Source organism: Thalassophryne amazonica, chromosome 15, assembly GCF_902500255.1.
Source record: "Thalassophryne amazonica chromosome 15, fThaAma1.1, whole genome shotgun sequence".
NCBI lineage: Eukaryota > Metazoa > Chordata > Actinopteri > Batrachoidiformes > Batrachoididae > Thalassophryne > Thalassophryne amazonica.
The window spans coordinates 60,818,911-60,836,127 of record NC_047117.1 but is presented as its reverse complement, the minus strand read 5'-3'; the positions used below and the strand labels follow the sequence as shown (position 1 = coordinate 60,836,127).

Genomic DNA, 17,217 nt, shown 5'->3' with positions numbered 1-17,217 from the left:
TTTAAAATGGTGGATACAAAAACAAAAAACTTGTCACAGATGCAACCTCATCTGGGGCGTTTTTTTTTTTTTTTTAGAACTTAAATTTTTTATTGAATCTTTTCATAACAACACAGCATATCACACAATCATACGTCAGTAATATATGTTACCTTAGTCATAGCACATTGTTGAAACATGCCATAAAATAAACATTACAATCAGTTTTTTACAGGAAAGTATACATGGTTTCAGCATCACAACATCCAGAGGGAAAATGAATGGGAGTACCAAGGCACTGCCAACACAACATCCAAGAAAGAGCAATTTAGGTGTACAAGATGTGGGTTTACATGAATAAGGCTTCCGCACGACCCCACCGTGCAGCAAAAATAGGCTTTTGGAGTCTTAACATGTATGTTATCTTTTCCATTTGGTAAAGTTCCCTTACTTTTTGGACCCAAATATTGTAGGTGGGTGGCTCTAATTGTATCCACTTAATTGTAATACACTTCAAAGCTGCTGTAAGGAGGATGTTTAAGAGATATGATTTAGACCCTCCCTGCACCTCTTCCGGAACAATGCCAAGTATCGCAACTGTAACATCCTTTGGTATGACCGCTTCAAAAATCTGGTTTAGAGCCCTGTACACCTCATCCGAAAAGTTTTTTAGTTTAGGGCATGTCCAGAAGATGTGTGTATGGTTAGGTATTGCTGTACCACAGTTTCTCCAACACAAGCTTGGTGCATTGGGGTCCATCTTAGCAACTATATCTGGTGTCCTAAAATAACTGCTAAGAATCTTCCATTTAAACTCCCGCCATGTATTGGAATTTGTAGTTTTGTGAGCCACTGCCCATGCTTCCTCCCACATTTCATCAGAGATGGTTTTGGCCGTCTCTGCCTCCCATCTTCATTTTGTTTGAGTGGGCTTATGCTGATCCATTGACAAATATACCCTATATAACTTTATCAGTTTCTTATCCCCTTCACCTTTTTGGAATTGAGATAGGTAGTTTTCTATTGGTGTGGGGTTTAACACTCTTTCCCATTCCTTGTGTGGTCAAAAAAGAGCGCAACTGTAGATACCTAAAGAAATCGGGTTTCTGGAGTTGGAAATGCCTACGTAGCTCTTCAAATGACATAAGGTTATTTTTATCAATCAGATTATGAATAAACACCAGTCCCTGGTCAGCCCATTTTGCAAAACCTTTGTCTAGGATATTCGGTGTAAAGGATTTCATATGTTCAATACTTGTTAGGATTGAGAGAGCTCTTGGTAACTTAAATGCAACTCGTACTTTATTCCAAATATTAAGGATGGTTCTCGTCCACAATGACAAACCCTTCATTGAAACATCTAAAAAAAAGGTAAAACCATTAATGGTACAGAGCACATCGTTTGTTCAATGTCCAACCATCGTGTATGGTTATCACTTTGAATCCATGATATCAACGGCTTTAATTGAGCAGCCCAGAAATAGTATTTTAGCACAGGAAGATTGAGCCCCCCTTTTACTTTGGTTCATTGGAGTGTTTTAAATTTTATGTGAGGGCGCTTACCTTGCCAAATAAATTTTGAGATAATTTTATCCAATTCAACAAATGTGGACTTTGGTATTATTATTGGTAACATTTGGAACGAATACATCAATCTTGGGAGAACATTCATACGGATAGTATCTATCTTCTTCTTCTTCTTTGTCTTTCGGCTGTTCCCGTTAGGGGTCGCCACAGCAGATCAATCGTTTCCATCTCACCCTGTCCTCTGTATCTTCCTCTGTCACACCAACCACCTGCATGTCCTCTCTCAGCACATCCATGAACCTCCTCTTTGGTCTCCCTCTTCTCCTCCTGCCTGGTGGCTCCATCCTCAGCATCCTTCTCCCTATATACCCTGGGTCCCTCCTCTGCACATGTCCAAACCATCTCAATCTCGCCTCTGACTTTGTCTCCAAACCGTCCCACCTGAGCTGTCCCTCTATGTTCATTCCTAATCTTGTCCATTCTTGTCACTCCCAAAGAGAATCTCAACATCTTCAGCTCTGCCACCTCCAGCTCTGCCTCCTGTCTTTTTGTTAGTGCCACTGTCTCTAAACCATACAACATAGCTGGTCTCACTACTGTTTTGTAAACTTTCCCCTTCACCACGGATAGTATCTATGCGACCAAGAAAAGAGAGAGGTAACGCTGACCACCGCTCTAGATCATTTTTAATTGTCTAGAATTTTACTATAATTGACATGATACAAATCATGTAGAGAGAGAGGAATATTAATGCCTAAATACTTAATACCCTCTTTGGGCCACCTAAAACCACTTTGTCGCTTTACGCTGAGGGCGATGCTACTATTGATATCCATTGCTTCTGTCTTATCAACATTTATTTTATAACCAGAAAAATAACCTTATTCATAAATCATTCCCTTCAAGTGTGGTATTGATGTTGCAGGTTCTGTCAGATATAATAGAACATCATCGGCGTAGAGTGAGATTTTATGTTCCTCTGTGCCAATCAGAATTCCCTTAATGTCATCATCGTCCCTGATGAATTGGGCCATTGGTTCAATGCTAATTGCGAATAAAAGGGGCGACAGCGGGCACCCCTGCCTACACCCGCGCTCTAAATTGAAACATGATGATCTAACACCATTGAGTCTGACAGCTGCCTGTGGGGACGAGTAAATTATGTGTATCGAATCTACAAATTTAGGCCCAAATTTAAACCTCTTTAATGTCTGAATTAGATATTTCCATGGCACGCGATCAAATGCTTTTTGGGCATCTAAGGAAATTATAGCTGTTGTTACTTTGTTCTCTTTCTGATGCGATATAATATTTAATACTCGCCGTAAATTATTTCCATAGTGCCTCCCAGCAATAAACCCGGTTTGATCTGGATGTATGGTTTGCGTTATAGTATCATTTATTCGTCTAGCAAGAATAGCTGTGAGAATGCGTACATCTCCGTTGAGCATAGATAATGGCCTATATGAACTGCAGTCGGTAGGATCCTTGCTCTCTTTATGTAATACTACTATCATAGCTTCAGACCAAGATGGCGCCATTGTTTTTGAAGGAGGGGTAAGAATATCCCTAAAACATTTTAAAAAATTCATTTATGAAGCCATCCGGGCCGGGACATTTATTATTCTTAAGGGATGTGTTAACTTGTTTTATTTCCCCTTCTTGAATTGGCTCATCCAATTCTTTAGCTACTACCTTGGGTAATTCAGGGACATTTATATTGTGTAAATAGTTCGCTATACTAGCCTCGTCGGAACAAGTATCATTATAACTGTCTAGAACTTTATAGAACTCAGCAAATGTCTCTGCTATCTCTCTTGGTTTTATAATAGATTTATGACCTAATTATAGCTTTTGAACTACCGTTGAAGACTGCTGTTTTCTAAGTCTGAAGGCTAAGAGTCTACTTGCTCTATTCCCATTTTCATAATACTGTTGCTTTGCAAAGCGCAGGTTTCCCTCAATTTTTTTCTGATAGTAAGTCTTGAAGCTCCCTACGAGATATATTCAAATCATTCAAGATGTTGGGTGCTCTACTCTGTTTATGTTTGGATTCCAATTCTCTTATTTTATCCTCTAATTCTTGCTGTTTGGCTGTCTTTTGTCTTTTTTTTTTTTCCTTTTTTTTTTGCATAGGAAATAATGCAGTCTCGTAAATAAGCCTTTGCACAATCCCATAGCATAATTGGAGATGTCTCCGGTGTTCTATTTATATCTAAATAATTATTAAACTCTGTTTTAATAAGAGCGATAAATTCCTTATCGTTAAGAAGAGAGGCATTCAGTCTCCATTGCTTGGATGAAGAGGTAAGTATCTGGGGCGTTTTTGAACATGCTTCTCAATTTACGCAGTAGGAAATATGTTCACAAAGTCAGACACTCTGCACAAAACTTTAGGTAGTCCTCAGAGGATAGGAGCCAGTTATAATGGTTCCTGCCCTTCCCTTCAAAGTGGACTGCACCAGGCACACAGCGCTGTGGTATTGAGGAAGCATGTGTAAAGTGAAAGGATTTCTGGTTCATTAATGGATTTGCTCCAACCTTTCAGTCTGCACAGGAGACACCAAAGCCACAGTGACCCTGGCAGAAAGGGGAGGAGTTTTATTTACCCTCCTGCCACGTGCTGTGTTGATTTCCTGCACTTTCCATAATGCACATACACAGTCCTAACACCACTGTCGATGATGTGTGCAGACAAGAAGAGTGTGTGTGTGTGTGTGTGTGTGTGTGTGTGTGTGTGTGTGTGTGCGCGCATTGTCAAGCCACTTATCCCAGGTGTGTCTCACTGTTGTGCTTTTTATAGAGTGCTGGATTTCATGTCAGGTTTTTTTCTGTTATAAGATGAAAATGCTTTCTGGTGACAGAAGTTATCGACGTGCCAATTCTGTACCTGACCATACCTCATTTTTAGACCACATGGCCACAGGAGTGCAAACAGTATTGTGATTTAGAAGATGTGGGCACTGGGCATAAAAATTACATCTACGCTGGGTGGAATTTAGCAATGACCCTTAGACTGAGTTTTGCCCTTCTTGACACCATGTGTATGATAGGGCCCTAAGAGGGTTCTTGGGAAGGAAAGGGCTAAAAGAACAAGAGGCTCTGAAGGAAGCTGGATACCGAGGGAAAACTAAGCCTGATTATAACACGGAAAAGGCTGCATCACGTTAGAAGAGGCGTATCTATACTGTCACAAAATAATGCTCCCCCACACACTCTGTTTCACCTCTGCTTGGGTGTGATATCACAACCATTCCTCATCTCTAATGTAGTTGTAAATTATTTTTAATGTCTTTTTGGAGATTCAAAATGTTCAGTATGTGAACATTCTCACTTTCTTTTTGGTTGAAAGACCTATGTAAAAAAAACAAACAAACAGCATTTAATTGGTTTTTTTTGTTTGTTTTTTTTTTTTTATCTTACTTAATACAATGAACTTGCATACACATAATCTTCAGAGTCAGTTGGCAGAGGAGGATTACATTATGCAAGATCTGGAGATGACATATTTTTATTAAACTGTCACTCCGTGTCTGTATAACTGTATCCCTGCTTTTGGTAGATTGTGGATCCCCTGGCACGTGGACGACCATTTCGGTATCCAGAAGAAGGATCCCCCAGGACTCCTCTTACCACCCATGGGGTTCCCATTACACCAGGGGTCACCTCACTTTCCTCCTTCACCAGCCAGCGCTCTTGTTACAGCCGCTACCCCAGACGCAAGAGGGAGTCTGTCGCCCGCATGAGCATCCGAGCTGCTTCCAACTTGCTAAGGGTGAGGAAACATCTGGGAGCTTAATCATACCACAGAGTGGGTCGAGCACACAGTTGTCTATTAAAGTTCATATTTTAGACATTGGTCTCAGCATAATTGTTTATTTTTCGGTTTACTTGTGTTTTTCCATTGCATCCCTGACTGGAACCAAATGAGTTACCTCCCTATTCATCTGCACAGTACAGGCCCCCCTGACTCTTCACTAGTTTGTTTTTCCTTTTTTTTTTTTTTTGTACCTTGTAAATGAAAGACCAGTCATAATAGGAGCCTTTTTTGTGATGTTTGTGTTTTGTGCATCACCAGGGTCGTAGTGGACTAGCAGGCTCCCAGACAGGCCGTAGTTTCCATAAGAAGAGCTTTATCAGGCCCAGCTGGATGGACGAGGACACTGTGGATTCTGCAGACACATCTGAATCAGTTTTCTTCAGCAAGGTCAGCAGCTTCTTTTTTTTCTATGTCTCCTGTCACTTCCTTTTTTGCAGTTTCTCTCATTGCTTGGAGTCTTTGTGGTCACTGTTTTCTTTCGCTCCCCCTATGATCTTTGAATCTTTTAGCAGCTATATATCAGCCGAGGAATAAGAACCCGTCATCTTTTTCTTTTCATCTTTTGTCATCTTTTTTCTACATTTACAGAATGATGAAATGCTCTCCATTCAGATCAACAGCTACTTTTTTTTTTGTCTCTCCGCTCTTTATAGTATAGTTTCGATATTAGTTCCCTTTAGTCTTCTCATGTCAACACTGTTCTTCATCCCAGTTAAAGACCAGCACACCCAGAACAGTCACAGGCCATCTGACAAAGTTGAACACAGAGAACAATATAAATGAGCAAAATCATCGGTGGCATTTTTATTTTTAAATACTTTATTTACAACAAAATCCAACAAATACAGCATTGACACAAAAAGTCAGATACAAATGGCGCAAATCAGACTGAGCGATTCTGGAGAGTAAAATTCTGACCTCTAAAATTATCTTTTTGTAGTAGATTTCTTTGTCACTTGGTGTTATATAGTGTTACAGCATTTCTCTGTTCATCCCATTTTTGCCCAATTAAAAAGTACCTGAAACACTAAGTTACAGTGAGGTTTCTGGTTTCTGTACCATTTTTAAGTCACTTCCTTCCTCTCAGATGTTGACATGGATGGACAGTTTGTGGGCTACGAAAAGTAAAAAGTCCTGTTCTGTATGTTTGATCACCACACTTCAGCACTTTGCATTTTCTCACACTGACTTCCCTAATATTTGGAGTGGAATTATTACCCCCCCCCCCCCCCCCCCCCCCCCCAAAAAAAAAACCCCAAAACAATCAAAAATGAATCAAGAAGGAATGAGTGAGGTAGATCGCTGTGTTTCAAGACAGAGTTTAAGTTTTAGTCTAAATGGAAAGGCTCATTGATTTTTGCTGTTCCTGACTCTGTTTGTTCCACTTTCTGTTTCTCTTTCATCTTCTCTGTCCCTGTTGCTCAGGTCGATGCCCATGATGAATTATACTCCATGGCTGATGATGTCTTTGAATCCCCTCCATTATCAGCTGCTTTCGTTCCCGGAGGATTGCCTGACCAGAAGATCTCCAGTCTGTCAGTAAACACACAACCCTAAACCAGACTTACTAGAAGACTTATTATGCTGAACTGTTGTCATGGAAACCGCCGTAGGTCTCAGTGCTTGTTACAGTGTTCATAGTGTCCAACCGTCTGAGATTAATTTAATATTACAGCTGTGTGGATTTAAGAAATGACAAAACGTCTGAAAATAGACCTTGAGAAAACAAACAAACAAAAAAAATCAGTAGGATTTTTAACTAAAGTTTACAGTGTGTACTCACACACACTTATCTGAAACCACTTATCCAAGATCAAGTCACAGGGGATAGACCCTATCCCAGCAGTCATAGGGCGTGAGGCAGGGGACACCCTGGACTGGGCGCCAGTGTGTCACAAGTCCACATATAGATGGACAAACATATTCACGCCCACACTCACACCTACGGACAGTTTAAAGTTTCCAATCCACTTAACCTGCATGTCTTTGGATGTGGGAGGAAGCTGGAGCACCTGGAGGGAACCCACACAAACACGGGGAGAACATTCAAACTCCACACAGAAAGGCCACAGACGCGAATTGTACCCATGACCTCCTTGCTGTGAGGCAACAGTGCTAACCACTAAGCCACCATGCTGCTTAGTTAGCTTCATTGTAAAAGTGAAATCAATTATTACTTGGTTGATTAGTCAAACAGTTGCATTATGTTTCACTGTGTGCACCTAATAAACTAGTAACTGAGTGTATAGTTGTACCCATATACAGTAACCATGCTGTGTCTGTCGCTCTCTCGCATGCGCACAGAACATCCAAACTGCACACAGAGGCCACAGGTGGGAATCAATCCCATGACTTTCTCGCTTTGAAGCAACTGCACTAACCACCTTGTTGCCGTTTAAAGTGTGTGTCACTAGTAAAATGTCAAATGAGGTGACTATCCTAAATAAATAAACAATTACGAAAATATTATTGCATTTTGTTTTATTTTTGGTGCCATATGCCCAGAGAAATTAAGTCATGAACATGGAGAAATTAGCTTCTTTTTTTTTTTTTTTTTTTTTTTTTTTTTTTACAGCCCATCTCCTACAAGCAGCCCAAGTGAACCCCAGCACAGTGTGAGAATGACCTTCAAAATATGATGGATTTAACAGTGGATTTTATCCTTTCCTTTGGTGTGACCAGGAGAAAATTCTTAAAGCATGGTTCCTCTCCCGAATGTGTGGAACCGGCTGTGTTTGTGGTTTGTGTTGCGGCATCGCGTCATGCTAAACTAAGATGCTACATGCTCTACACTGGTCAGTCTCACTGAGGAAGCCCCTTCTGTGATCACAGAGTCTGACACAATGGCAATGATGGGTGGCCCAGACCCAGTGCCAGACACAGATTTGCGGAGGAACTTTGCATTGCTCTGAGGGGGGCACTTTTTTAGGACAGAAGTGTGAAGTCCTATTTAATTGGGGGTTTCTCCCCTGGGACATATAAAAATTTGAACTGTTGAATATGCCATCATGATGTAGTTTGAGAAGGAAAGAATAATCTTCTCATGTCTGACTAACATGAACAAAGTGCAGGGCTATAGCACAAGCGCAGGCTAAACGCACCTCTAATATTGGGCTACTGAATAGGAGTTAAAAGCTTCATGCACCTCCTTTATGCACCAAATGCAAGTATAGGCTAAATATTCTCTATTAACTATCTATTATTGTTATGAGCAGGACACACAACTCATACCCAATGTGCGTTATCCCTAACCATGAAATTCACTGTTTCTTTCACTCTTCTCAGACCCTCCATGGGCATTGATTAAAGGCAGCACAGTGGCTTAGTGGTTAGCACCGTTGCCTCACAGCAAGAAGATCATGGGTTTGATTCCCACCTGTGGCCTTTCTGTGTAGAGTTTGCGTGTGATTCCTCTGGGTACTCCGGTTTCCTCCACATTTAAAGACATGCAGATTAGGTGAATTGAAAACTCTAATTGTCCAGGTGTCCCTTGCAAAAGAGGTCTCGATCTCAATGGGACTAACCTGGTTAAATAAAGGTAAAATAAAAATAAAAAATCAATTAATTTAAATAAAGGAGCACTGTATATCCATCTTTTAGTTCAGCATTGATTTATTTATTTATTATTATTATTATTTTTTTATTTTATTTTTTTTCCCACTTCTCGCTCTTCTTTCACAGCTAGGTCCAGTAGTCAGCACGCTAAACATATAATTTCCATTTTACCCAGATCATTTTATGAACCAGTTGAATCATTCACAGTTATTTTAGTAAAAATCATATAAAGCACAGTGTGTTTGTCAATATTATTATGAATCACCTATATTGGAATTTTTACAGAATGTAATCATGGTAACCTGCAAATTTTTTTTTTTTTTTTTTTTTTTATGGTTAGCGTGTGACTGACAGACCCGTCTATCTAGGGTGGTCCCAACTGACTCCGAGGGCAGGCAAGGCACCCTAAGGCCCGCCCATAACAATGGGTAAGGAGTGGCCGCTTTTAACAGGACAACCATTATGTGAACCAGCTACCGGCACTTGAGTTACTGGCTAAGCTGAGCTAAAGCGATAGCTAAGCTAAGCGCTGCTGGTAGCCCACTGTCAGTGACATCGAATCCACTGAGGCTGATCAAGTGATGTTCTTATGTGGAACGCCACACAGTGGAACAATAATTCATCATGTCTCTGTTTGTGAACACAGCAGGAGAGAAATTAGAGATACCGCTTTGGTATGTAATTATTATTATTCAGTCTTATTGAGACGTGTGCGACATTTTTGTTTTTTTTTCTGAATACATCACAGGTTACAAACAGGTGAGACAGACATTTGTAGATCGCAAAATACAAGAAATTGATTTGAAAGCCAAATTAAAAACCATGTTTTATGTGGAGACAAAAAAAAACCCAGCCCAGATTGACTGTGTGTACTGAAGTAAATCATGAAGTAGACTGTAGCTGAACACAGGTGGGGTGACCTTAAGGCAGGTAATAGTCAGTACCTGAGGTTACGTCACTTTTATGGCTAAAAATGGCTCTGAATCTGTGTGCATTTTTCAGAGGCTACATGGCTCATTTTATTTTAATCAGCTACATCAGGATTCGCACAAGTTAAAGAGTTGGAAGCAATCATCCATAATCTGGTACATCATTATTTTAAAGATTGTGTTGATTGGAGTGTGATATGCTCTGTAAAAGTGCACTGTTTCCATCTTAATATGCTTTGCATTTACACTGTTCTCCTCTCTCTCTCTCTCTCTCTCTCTCTCTCTCTCTCTCTATATATATATATATATATATATATATATATATATATATATATATATATATATATATATATATATATATATATATATAATTACTTTTCTCAACATTTATGTATTTCATGCCCCCCCAATCCTTTCTTCTAATCCTAGAAAGGATGTATCTCGAATGCCGAGGACTCCAACGGTTGTGCCTGAAACAGCTCATCCTCGCCGCGGTCGTCGCATTGCCTCCCAAGTTAAGCAATTTGCATTTGGCAAACAAAAGCGCCAGTATGGTATGGGCGTCGTGGGCAAGTGGCTGAACAGACACTATCGCCGCAGTCTCAACAGCAACATCCAGAAACAATTGGATGACTTCCACAGCCACAGGTTGGAAACAGAAGCTTCCTTCTGTGTTGCTTTGTTGTTGCTGCACTTCTCTGTACCTTGTTTCTTTATACGTTTGTTACGATTACTGTCAGTACTTAGCAGTGTAACTTATTTTGAGCAGAATTGAGGTGATAATGTCTTATCGTGTGACATTTCCTTCTTCAAAGTAGTTTTTATAGCAGGGCTGTGAAAACTCTGTGGATCTGAGGAATTCCATGGATGTCATCATGGGGGGAGGGTGTTAATGTTGTACTCTAATTGTGATCGTTACTGAGTTTTTAAAATGCCTATTGCAAGGCGTTTCCTTTTTTTATGACAATGCGCAAGTTTTATAAGTCCGCGGACACTGATCCGTGTTACCGATACAAATCTGTGTCCTCGGATCTGCAGAACTTTGTGGAGGAAAAATGCCACTCAAAGTGTAGCTGTTATGACAGTTGTCATAAAGCGGGACTGGTTGGTTGCTGTGGCGACGCAGTGTGTCTGCTGTAAGACGCTGAAGCTAAATGTAGCATGTGGACATCGCAAACTTTTAGAGCGCTCAAGTTTTTAAAAGAAGAATTTTGCAGCATGTCTGTGTCACAGAGTGACATCAGACAGAGCGAAGATGGCGAGAAAGACTGTTTGAAAAAGTTTGATAAGGACAAGAATCTGTGGAATTGTCGCTGGATTCATGAACACACCTGAAAGATAAAAGAAATGGGAAAAGCGAACTGTGCCATCAAGAAACGGTAAAAAATTTTCTCTCTGGAAAATAAACATTGTGCTGTTCAAACAGGATTTTAGACAAGATTATGTGACTCTTTTTTTATTATTAATCTAGACTTTCTTTTATTGGAAGAAATACATTGTGGCTTTGAATGGATTTACATGAATTTCCACAAGAATGTAAATTAATTTTTATTAATGTAGACTTTTTTCATGGGAAAAATACACTGGATTTACAGGAATTTACACAACAGTATGAGACTTTATTACTATAAGGTGTGTTACTGATATTTTACCATGATGTTCAAAATATTCTACAAGCTTTGCTGTGGTTTTTGAAATGCTTTAACAGTCTTTTCAGTCTAATGAATTTCATTTAGTTTAATTGTTCTGAGTTAATGCACAATTTGGTTTACAATTAAAAGGAAAATCATTCCAGGTCCTACTTCCACATCATATTCTGTTATTTCAACATGATCATTGACAGTTTAAATGAAAGGTTGAACCTAGGATCACAAAATCTGCAGGGGAGGTGATGGTCTAGTGGTTAAGGCATTGGGCTTCCTAGGATTTCACAGTTTTCATTTCACAGCCCTGTTATAGTGATAAAGCTGATATCACATAGAATTAATTATGTATTTGAAATTTTTTTTTATTCATTTTTAATTATTTATTTAAATTTTATGTTGTATTGTTTCATGTAAGGCACCTTGAGACGGCTTTTGCTATGATTTGGCGCATTATAAGCTACTTTAATTAAATTAATGAAAAGGGAAGAAGAGATTGTCGAGAAAAGTTTCAGGGAAGGAGACCATAAAGTATAAAAAGCACAGTTTCAAAGTACCAAGGTATTTGACATACTTGAAGATATTTAACATCAGAAAATTACTTTTGATACTTAAGTATTAAAAGTAAACACACAAGTCAATTCTGTTGATCCATAAAAAGCAAAGCAGAAGTAATTTTGAAAATGAACCTGATTTCAGATGTACAGTCAGGTCCATGTATTTTGGTCATTTTGCCTGTATATACCATAAAAATCATAACATGTTTTAGAAATTGCATCTTCTTGTTTAGAGTCCCTCTCTTTTCAGAGACCATAAGTGATTGAACAAACTAAATGTAAGGATTATTGATATAAATCCTCACTTTTATAGCTGATTGTTTTGATGCTCAGGTATTGTATGTCTATAGTAGAGGCGTAGCAGTGATTGGACAAACTGCATATTGCAACTTTTGGCTGTTGCACCACCAGTTATACAGTTTCATGTGGAATGGAACAGGGAAGGATTTGCATACAGAAAAAAAAAAAAAAAACTACAGCACTGCTCTCATAGAGCGCAAACGTCCACCAACACTTTCGAATTCTACAAATTTTTATCTTTGAAAAAAAATTAAAGGTCAAAGTCCTGTTAGAAGTGGCTTTTCATAAGATAAAATATAATACAAAATATTTTCAATGTTAAAATCCAATATCCACTAAATCCGCAATACGGATCAGATGCGGATCAAACTTAGTCAGTTCATTGAGAGTGCCAGTTTGCACATCAGTGTCACAAATGAGAGTGATTGAGGCACTTTTGACTGAGATATAATGCAAAAAGGTACATCAAATGGGCTTTTCAATATTAAATTCAAATGTCCACAAAATCCACAATCCAGGTCAGATCTGGGAAAAAGCTTGTCAGGCGATTGTGAGTACCAGTCTGTACCTCACTTTGGAGTATGAGAGTGATTGAAGCATGTTTGATTAAGATATGATGTAAAATATACATTAAATGGGGTTTTCCATGTTAAATATAAATGGCCACAAAATCTGTAATCTGGATCAGTTCCAGATCAAACTTTGTCAGTCAATAAAGGATACCGTCCTACATAAGACTGTCTGATATGAAAGAAATTTAATCTTTTTTTGACAGTTATGAATTTTTGAAAATTCGTTCAACGTTAAAGATAGGGATCTTTCCAATTTTCCCAGATTTTTCCTGACTTTGACCTGTGACCTTGAAAATTGAATCACTTCTTGCCTATCAGGATATGAATCCTCTGTTAAAAAGAAAAATTAGAACAATATTTGAAAAATTGTGGGTTGCAGGCTGTTCACAAATAAACCGATAAAAACATAACCTCCTCTCACACAAAAATCAATTCTAGGGTTAAGTCTCCCATGAAACTTCTGGTGAATTGTAGTTAGACAGCTGCCAATAGTGATGAGAGAGCTTGATGTTTTCAGCAATCTAAACTTCATTGGCAGTTTTAACTAGTTGCACTTGGTGAATAACATTTTATGGATAATCTGTAGTCTAATTAACTCGGCTGCTCATTCAGAGTCTCATACCCAGGCCAATACTGTCTTCTGATGAGTTTTGCTTAACTGTTCCCTCTGTCATTTGCTGAGAAGCATTCTGTGCACTTTTATTGCTAAGCCATGTCGTTGTCGTGACAATCCCTCGGTGGCGAGGAAGATTTTCTCTTGATAGATTACGTACGGAATATATACTGCGCTTTACGCATATATTAGCATTTGTCTCTGGGTTTTTCCAAAGATAACACGGTCATTCCAAAAATCCAGAGGATTGTAGTTGGACCGTTTTGGTACAATATATTTTTATTTATTTATTTAGTTGTGAGTGTCATACGCGTATTTCAGCTTGTTTTTTGTGATTTATAGGCATGCTCTTTGCTGTTTTTATAGGCCCTACTTTACCTACTGGATCACCTTTGTCCATATAGTAATCACTTTGCTGGCATGTTGTACATATGGCTTTGCCCGTGTGGGGTTTGCACAACATTCAACAACTGAACTGGTGAGCAAATTGATTATTGAAAATGAAATAGCCTCCAGTCTGTCATATGCTGCAAATCTGCTTATGCTAGATATGCTATTTCTTGAGTAACACTGTTGTCTATGAGAGTTAGTTTTTCCATAAACATCACTTGCCACAAGTCATTAATTTACTCAAGTCCATAAATTAGTTTAGTGCTTTGACTTGTGTGCCTCTGTCGCCCTCTGTAGGTCCTGAAGAACAAAGGCATTTATGAGAGTGTAAAATATGTTCAACAAGAGAACTTCTGGATTGGCCCAAGTTCTGTGAGTCTCATTAGTTTTACTTGAAACAGAAGGTGTTTATCATTTTCTGAAATGTCTGCCTTAAATGACTTACTGCAGTCATGAGCTTCCTGGACAGCGGTATTTGAGATGCCAATACATTTGACTAAGTACAACGGACAAAGTATTTGGGGTCTTGGTCATTCTTGTCTTAGTGTACCATTGTGAGATTGAATACTAACTAGGTCTCTTTGGAGCATTTTTATGACCCACTGCAATAACTTTGTGTCAAACAAATTGTTACATAGGGAGCCTCAAATGGGCAGGATCACTTGCATTGTGAGGGAACATAACATTTTGTACATTGTTATTTTGGACATTATGTCTCTCCATATTTTTACAGGGGCTTTGTCATTACCTGTTGCTGATTTGCAACCACATTATGTTGTAAATGTCTCACTTTTATTGCTAAATAAATGAAAAGTTATTACAGACTCTTCAAATTCAGCCATGATGGGTGGCTCCGTGATGTGTAGGTAACTGATACCCCAGATTTTATGACCCACCATGAAAAGAACTCTTCTTAAGGGTTACCCTTCAGCCAGTGCTAAATGAAGTGCTCTTTGGCCTGATCTTTAATCTTGTTTAAAAGTACTATTTGGTACAACTGGTGGATTTTATTTTATTTTTTTAAATTTGGCCAGCATTTCATATGTACAGTAAGGTTTATTTAGATAATGTTCACACGTAAAAGAAAGGTTAACCTGCAGACTTGAAAAGAAAAACTACATCTGCAGTTGCATGTGGCTTATAGTTTGTTTGTTTTTCTCTCTCACACCCCCTTTATCAGGAGGACTTGATCCACCTGGGAGCAAAGTTTGCACCATGCATCCGCCAGGACAAGCAAATAGTTAGTCTGATCCAGAAAGCCAAGGGTCTAGAGAAAGAGTCTGGCTGTTGTGTTCAGAATGACAACTCTGGATGTGTGCAGACCCAAAGCTCCGGCTGCTCTGTAAGGGATTTATTTATTCATATTAATCATTATACTGTCACTGCATAATAACCAAGCTGTGGTTGGAGACAGAACAGGCAGTGCTTACAGTCATGAACTAGAGCAGCAGAGGTGCTTTGGTCCAGTGTTTGCTGCTTAGGCTCCGTACTTGTGTAAGTTTTACGATGCTGCTCCAGGCTTACGATCTTGTCCAGGTCTTGAGATTCCCGCTGGCCTGCTCACCTGGAGCAAGTTGATTAATTTTCAGAAAATGTCTCTCTCCTAATGAATCTAGTTGCACATTTAAAATCTAAACAACCATCACATTCACATGAAATACCAGTGACCACAGCAGCAAAGGAGGCCATCTTTTTCCAAAGTTATTTTTGAACTATAGAAAATTGTTTCATGCGAAGATGTTTCAGTTGTTGGTTAAATTGTGTTTGACTGCTTAAATCAGTGAAATATGAAGGTCGACAAAGTAACTGATATAGGCCTGGAGGGCAAAAAACAAAACACCACATTTAACGTTGTATGTTGGTTTGATTTTCACAAAATTAACCAAAATTTACTTTGTGTTGAAATATAGTTATGACAGAGTATCTTTATTTTTGTGGTATATCATGGTTACACCAAAGACAGATGTAGTGAGGCCAAGCTGTTAGTGTTAATTTCGTCAGACGAGACGACATATATACGTCAATGAACTTTTTTTTTTTTTTTTTTTTCATGACTGAAAAAGTGACCAATCACAGCCCGCCATCGTTTCACCATGTAATTTCAGTTTTTGGGAGGTTATGGAGAGGGGCTCGGAGAGGTTGCGCGGTGACGCAGTGGGCTCCGTGTCACTGCCGAGATGGAGAAGCAGAAATCAGGCTTTAAGACAAGTTGATGGCGAGACTGCATCAGTGTTATAAAACACTGAGACGATATTAATATGCGTTATTGTTAATGAAAAAAGACAATGCTAAAATTTTTGCATGAAATAAAAACTGAAATAAAATCTCTCTTCGTTTTTGCCTGCAAGCTGTTATGCCTTTAAAATGTTTCAAATATGTGTTGCATTCAGCAGGATGTACACTGACGCTGTCCTGAAGAAACCCAAAGGTCCAGTTATATCTGATGGGAAGCCTTGGGGATTTAAGATATTGGGGGGGAAAAAACAACAGAAACCTTCAATAATTGACAGTCTACAATGCATCTGGAAAGTATTGACAGTGCTTCACATTTTCCACATTTTGTTTTGTTACAGCCTTATTCCAAAATTTACTCTAAAATGGATGAAAATAATTTTTCCTTAAAATTCTACACACAATACCCCGTAGAGACAGTGTGAAAGAGGTTTTTGTTTATTTTATTTTTGCAAATTTCTTAAAAATAAACTAAGAAATCACCTGTACATAAGTATTCATAACCTTTTCCATGAAGCTGAAAATTGAGCTCAAGTGCATCCTGTTTCCACTGATCCTTGAGATGTTTCTCCTTAGTAACACATAGCAGCCCACCTGGAGTGGGCACCTGATGGAGTCTTAGACCATGAGAAACAAAATCTCTGGCCTGATAAGACAGTTGAGTTGAGTTTGATCTAATTCCAAGTCATCTAATTTTGAGTATCTGCCGATACCGAGTCCCGATCCGATACTTTAAAAAACTGAATGAACAATGAACAAATTTATCACTTAAACAGTGCACTTCTCCTTGAGGTAGCTTGAACGATCAAGTAATAAGCTACCAGACTTAAAAAATGTACAAATTTCCATGTTATTTTATTTGTCTAAAAATAAATGTCCAAGGTTCATTATGTTAAACAAGAAATGATCTAATCTGAAATAGGTTTTAATTTACAGATGAAAGGTTTCTAAAGAACCATTTATTGATTTTAGCTATTTTAATTACAAGTGTTCTAAACTTTTTTGAGACAGTAATCAGACATTTTGAGGTAACAAACAACAACAACAAAAAACATTTCCTAGGATTTTTCTTCAGAAAACTGCTCCTGTTTTGTACAGAT

At 38.6% G+C, this 17,217-nt stretch overlaps 1 protein-coding gene across 1 annotated transcript in view; it reads left to right on the top strand.

Annotated features, from left to right (window-relative positions):
• LOC117525529 (inactive rhomboid protein 2-like) overlaps positions 1 to 17,217 on the top strand; it is a 55,993-nt gene that overhangs the window by 29,802 nt on the left and 8,974 nt on the right. Inside the window, exons 5-11 of the mRNA XM_034187390.1 lie at positions 5,069 to 5,281; positions 5,585 to 5,713; positions 6,752 to 6,861; positions 10,240 to 10,458; positions 13,862 to 13,973; positions 14,183 to 14,257; positions 15,066 to 15,227. Of these exons, the coding sequence (XP_034043281.1) occupies positions 5,069 to 5,281; positions 5,585 to 5,713; positions 6,752 to 6,861; positions 10,240 to 10,458; positions 13,862 to 13,973; positions 14,183 to 14,257; positions 15,066 to 15,227 (1,020 nt within the window). The remainder of the gene's footprint in view (positions 1 to 5,068; positions 5,282 to 5,584; positions 5,714 to 6,751; positions 6,862 to 10,239; positions 10,459 to 13,861; positions 13,974 to 14,182; positions 14,258 to 15,065; positions 15,228 to 17,217) is intronic.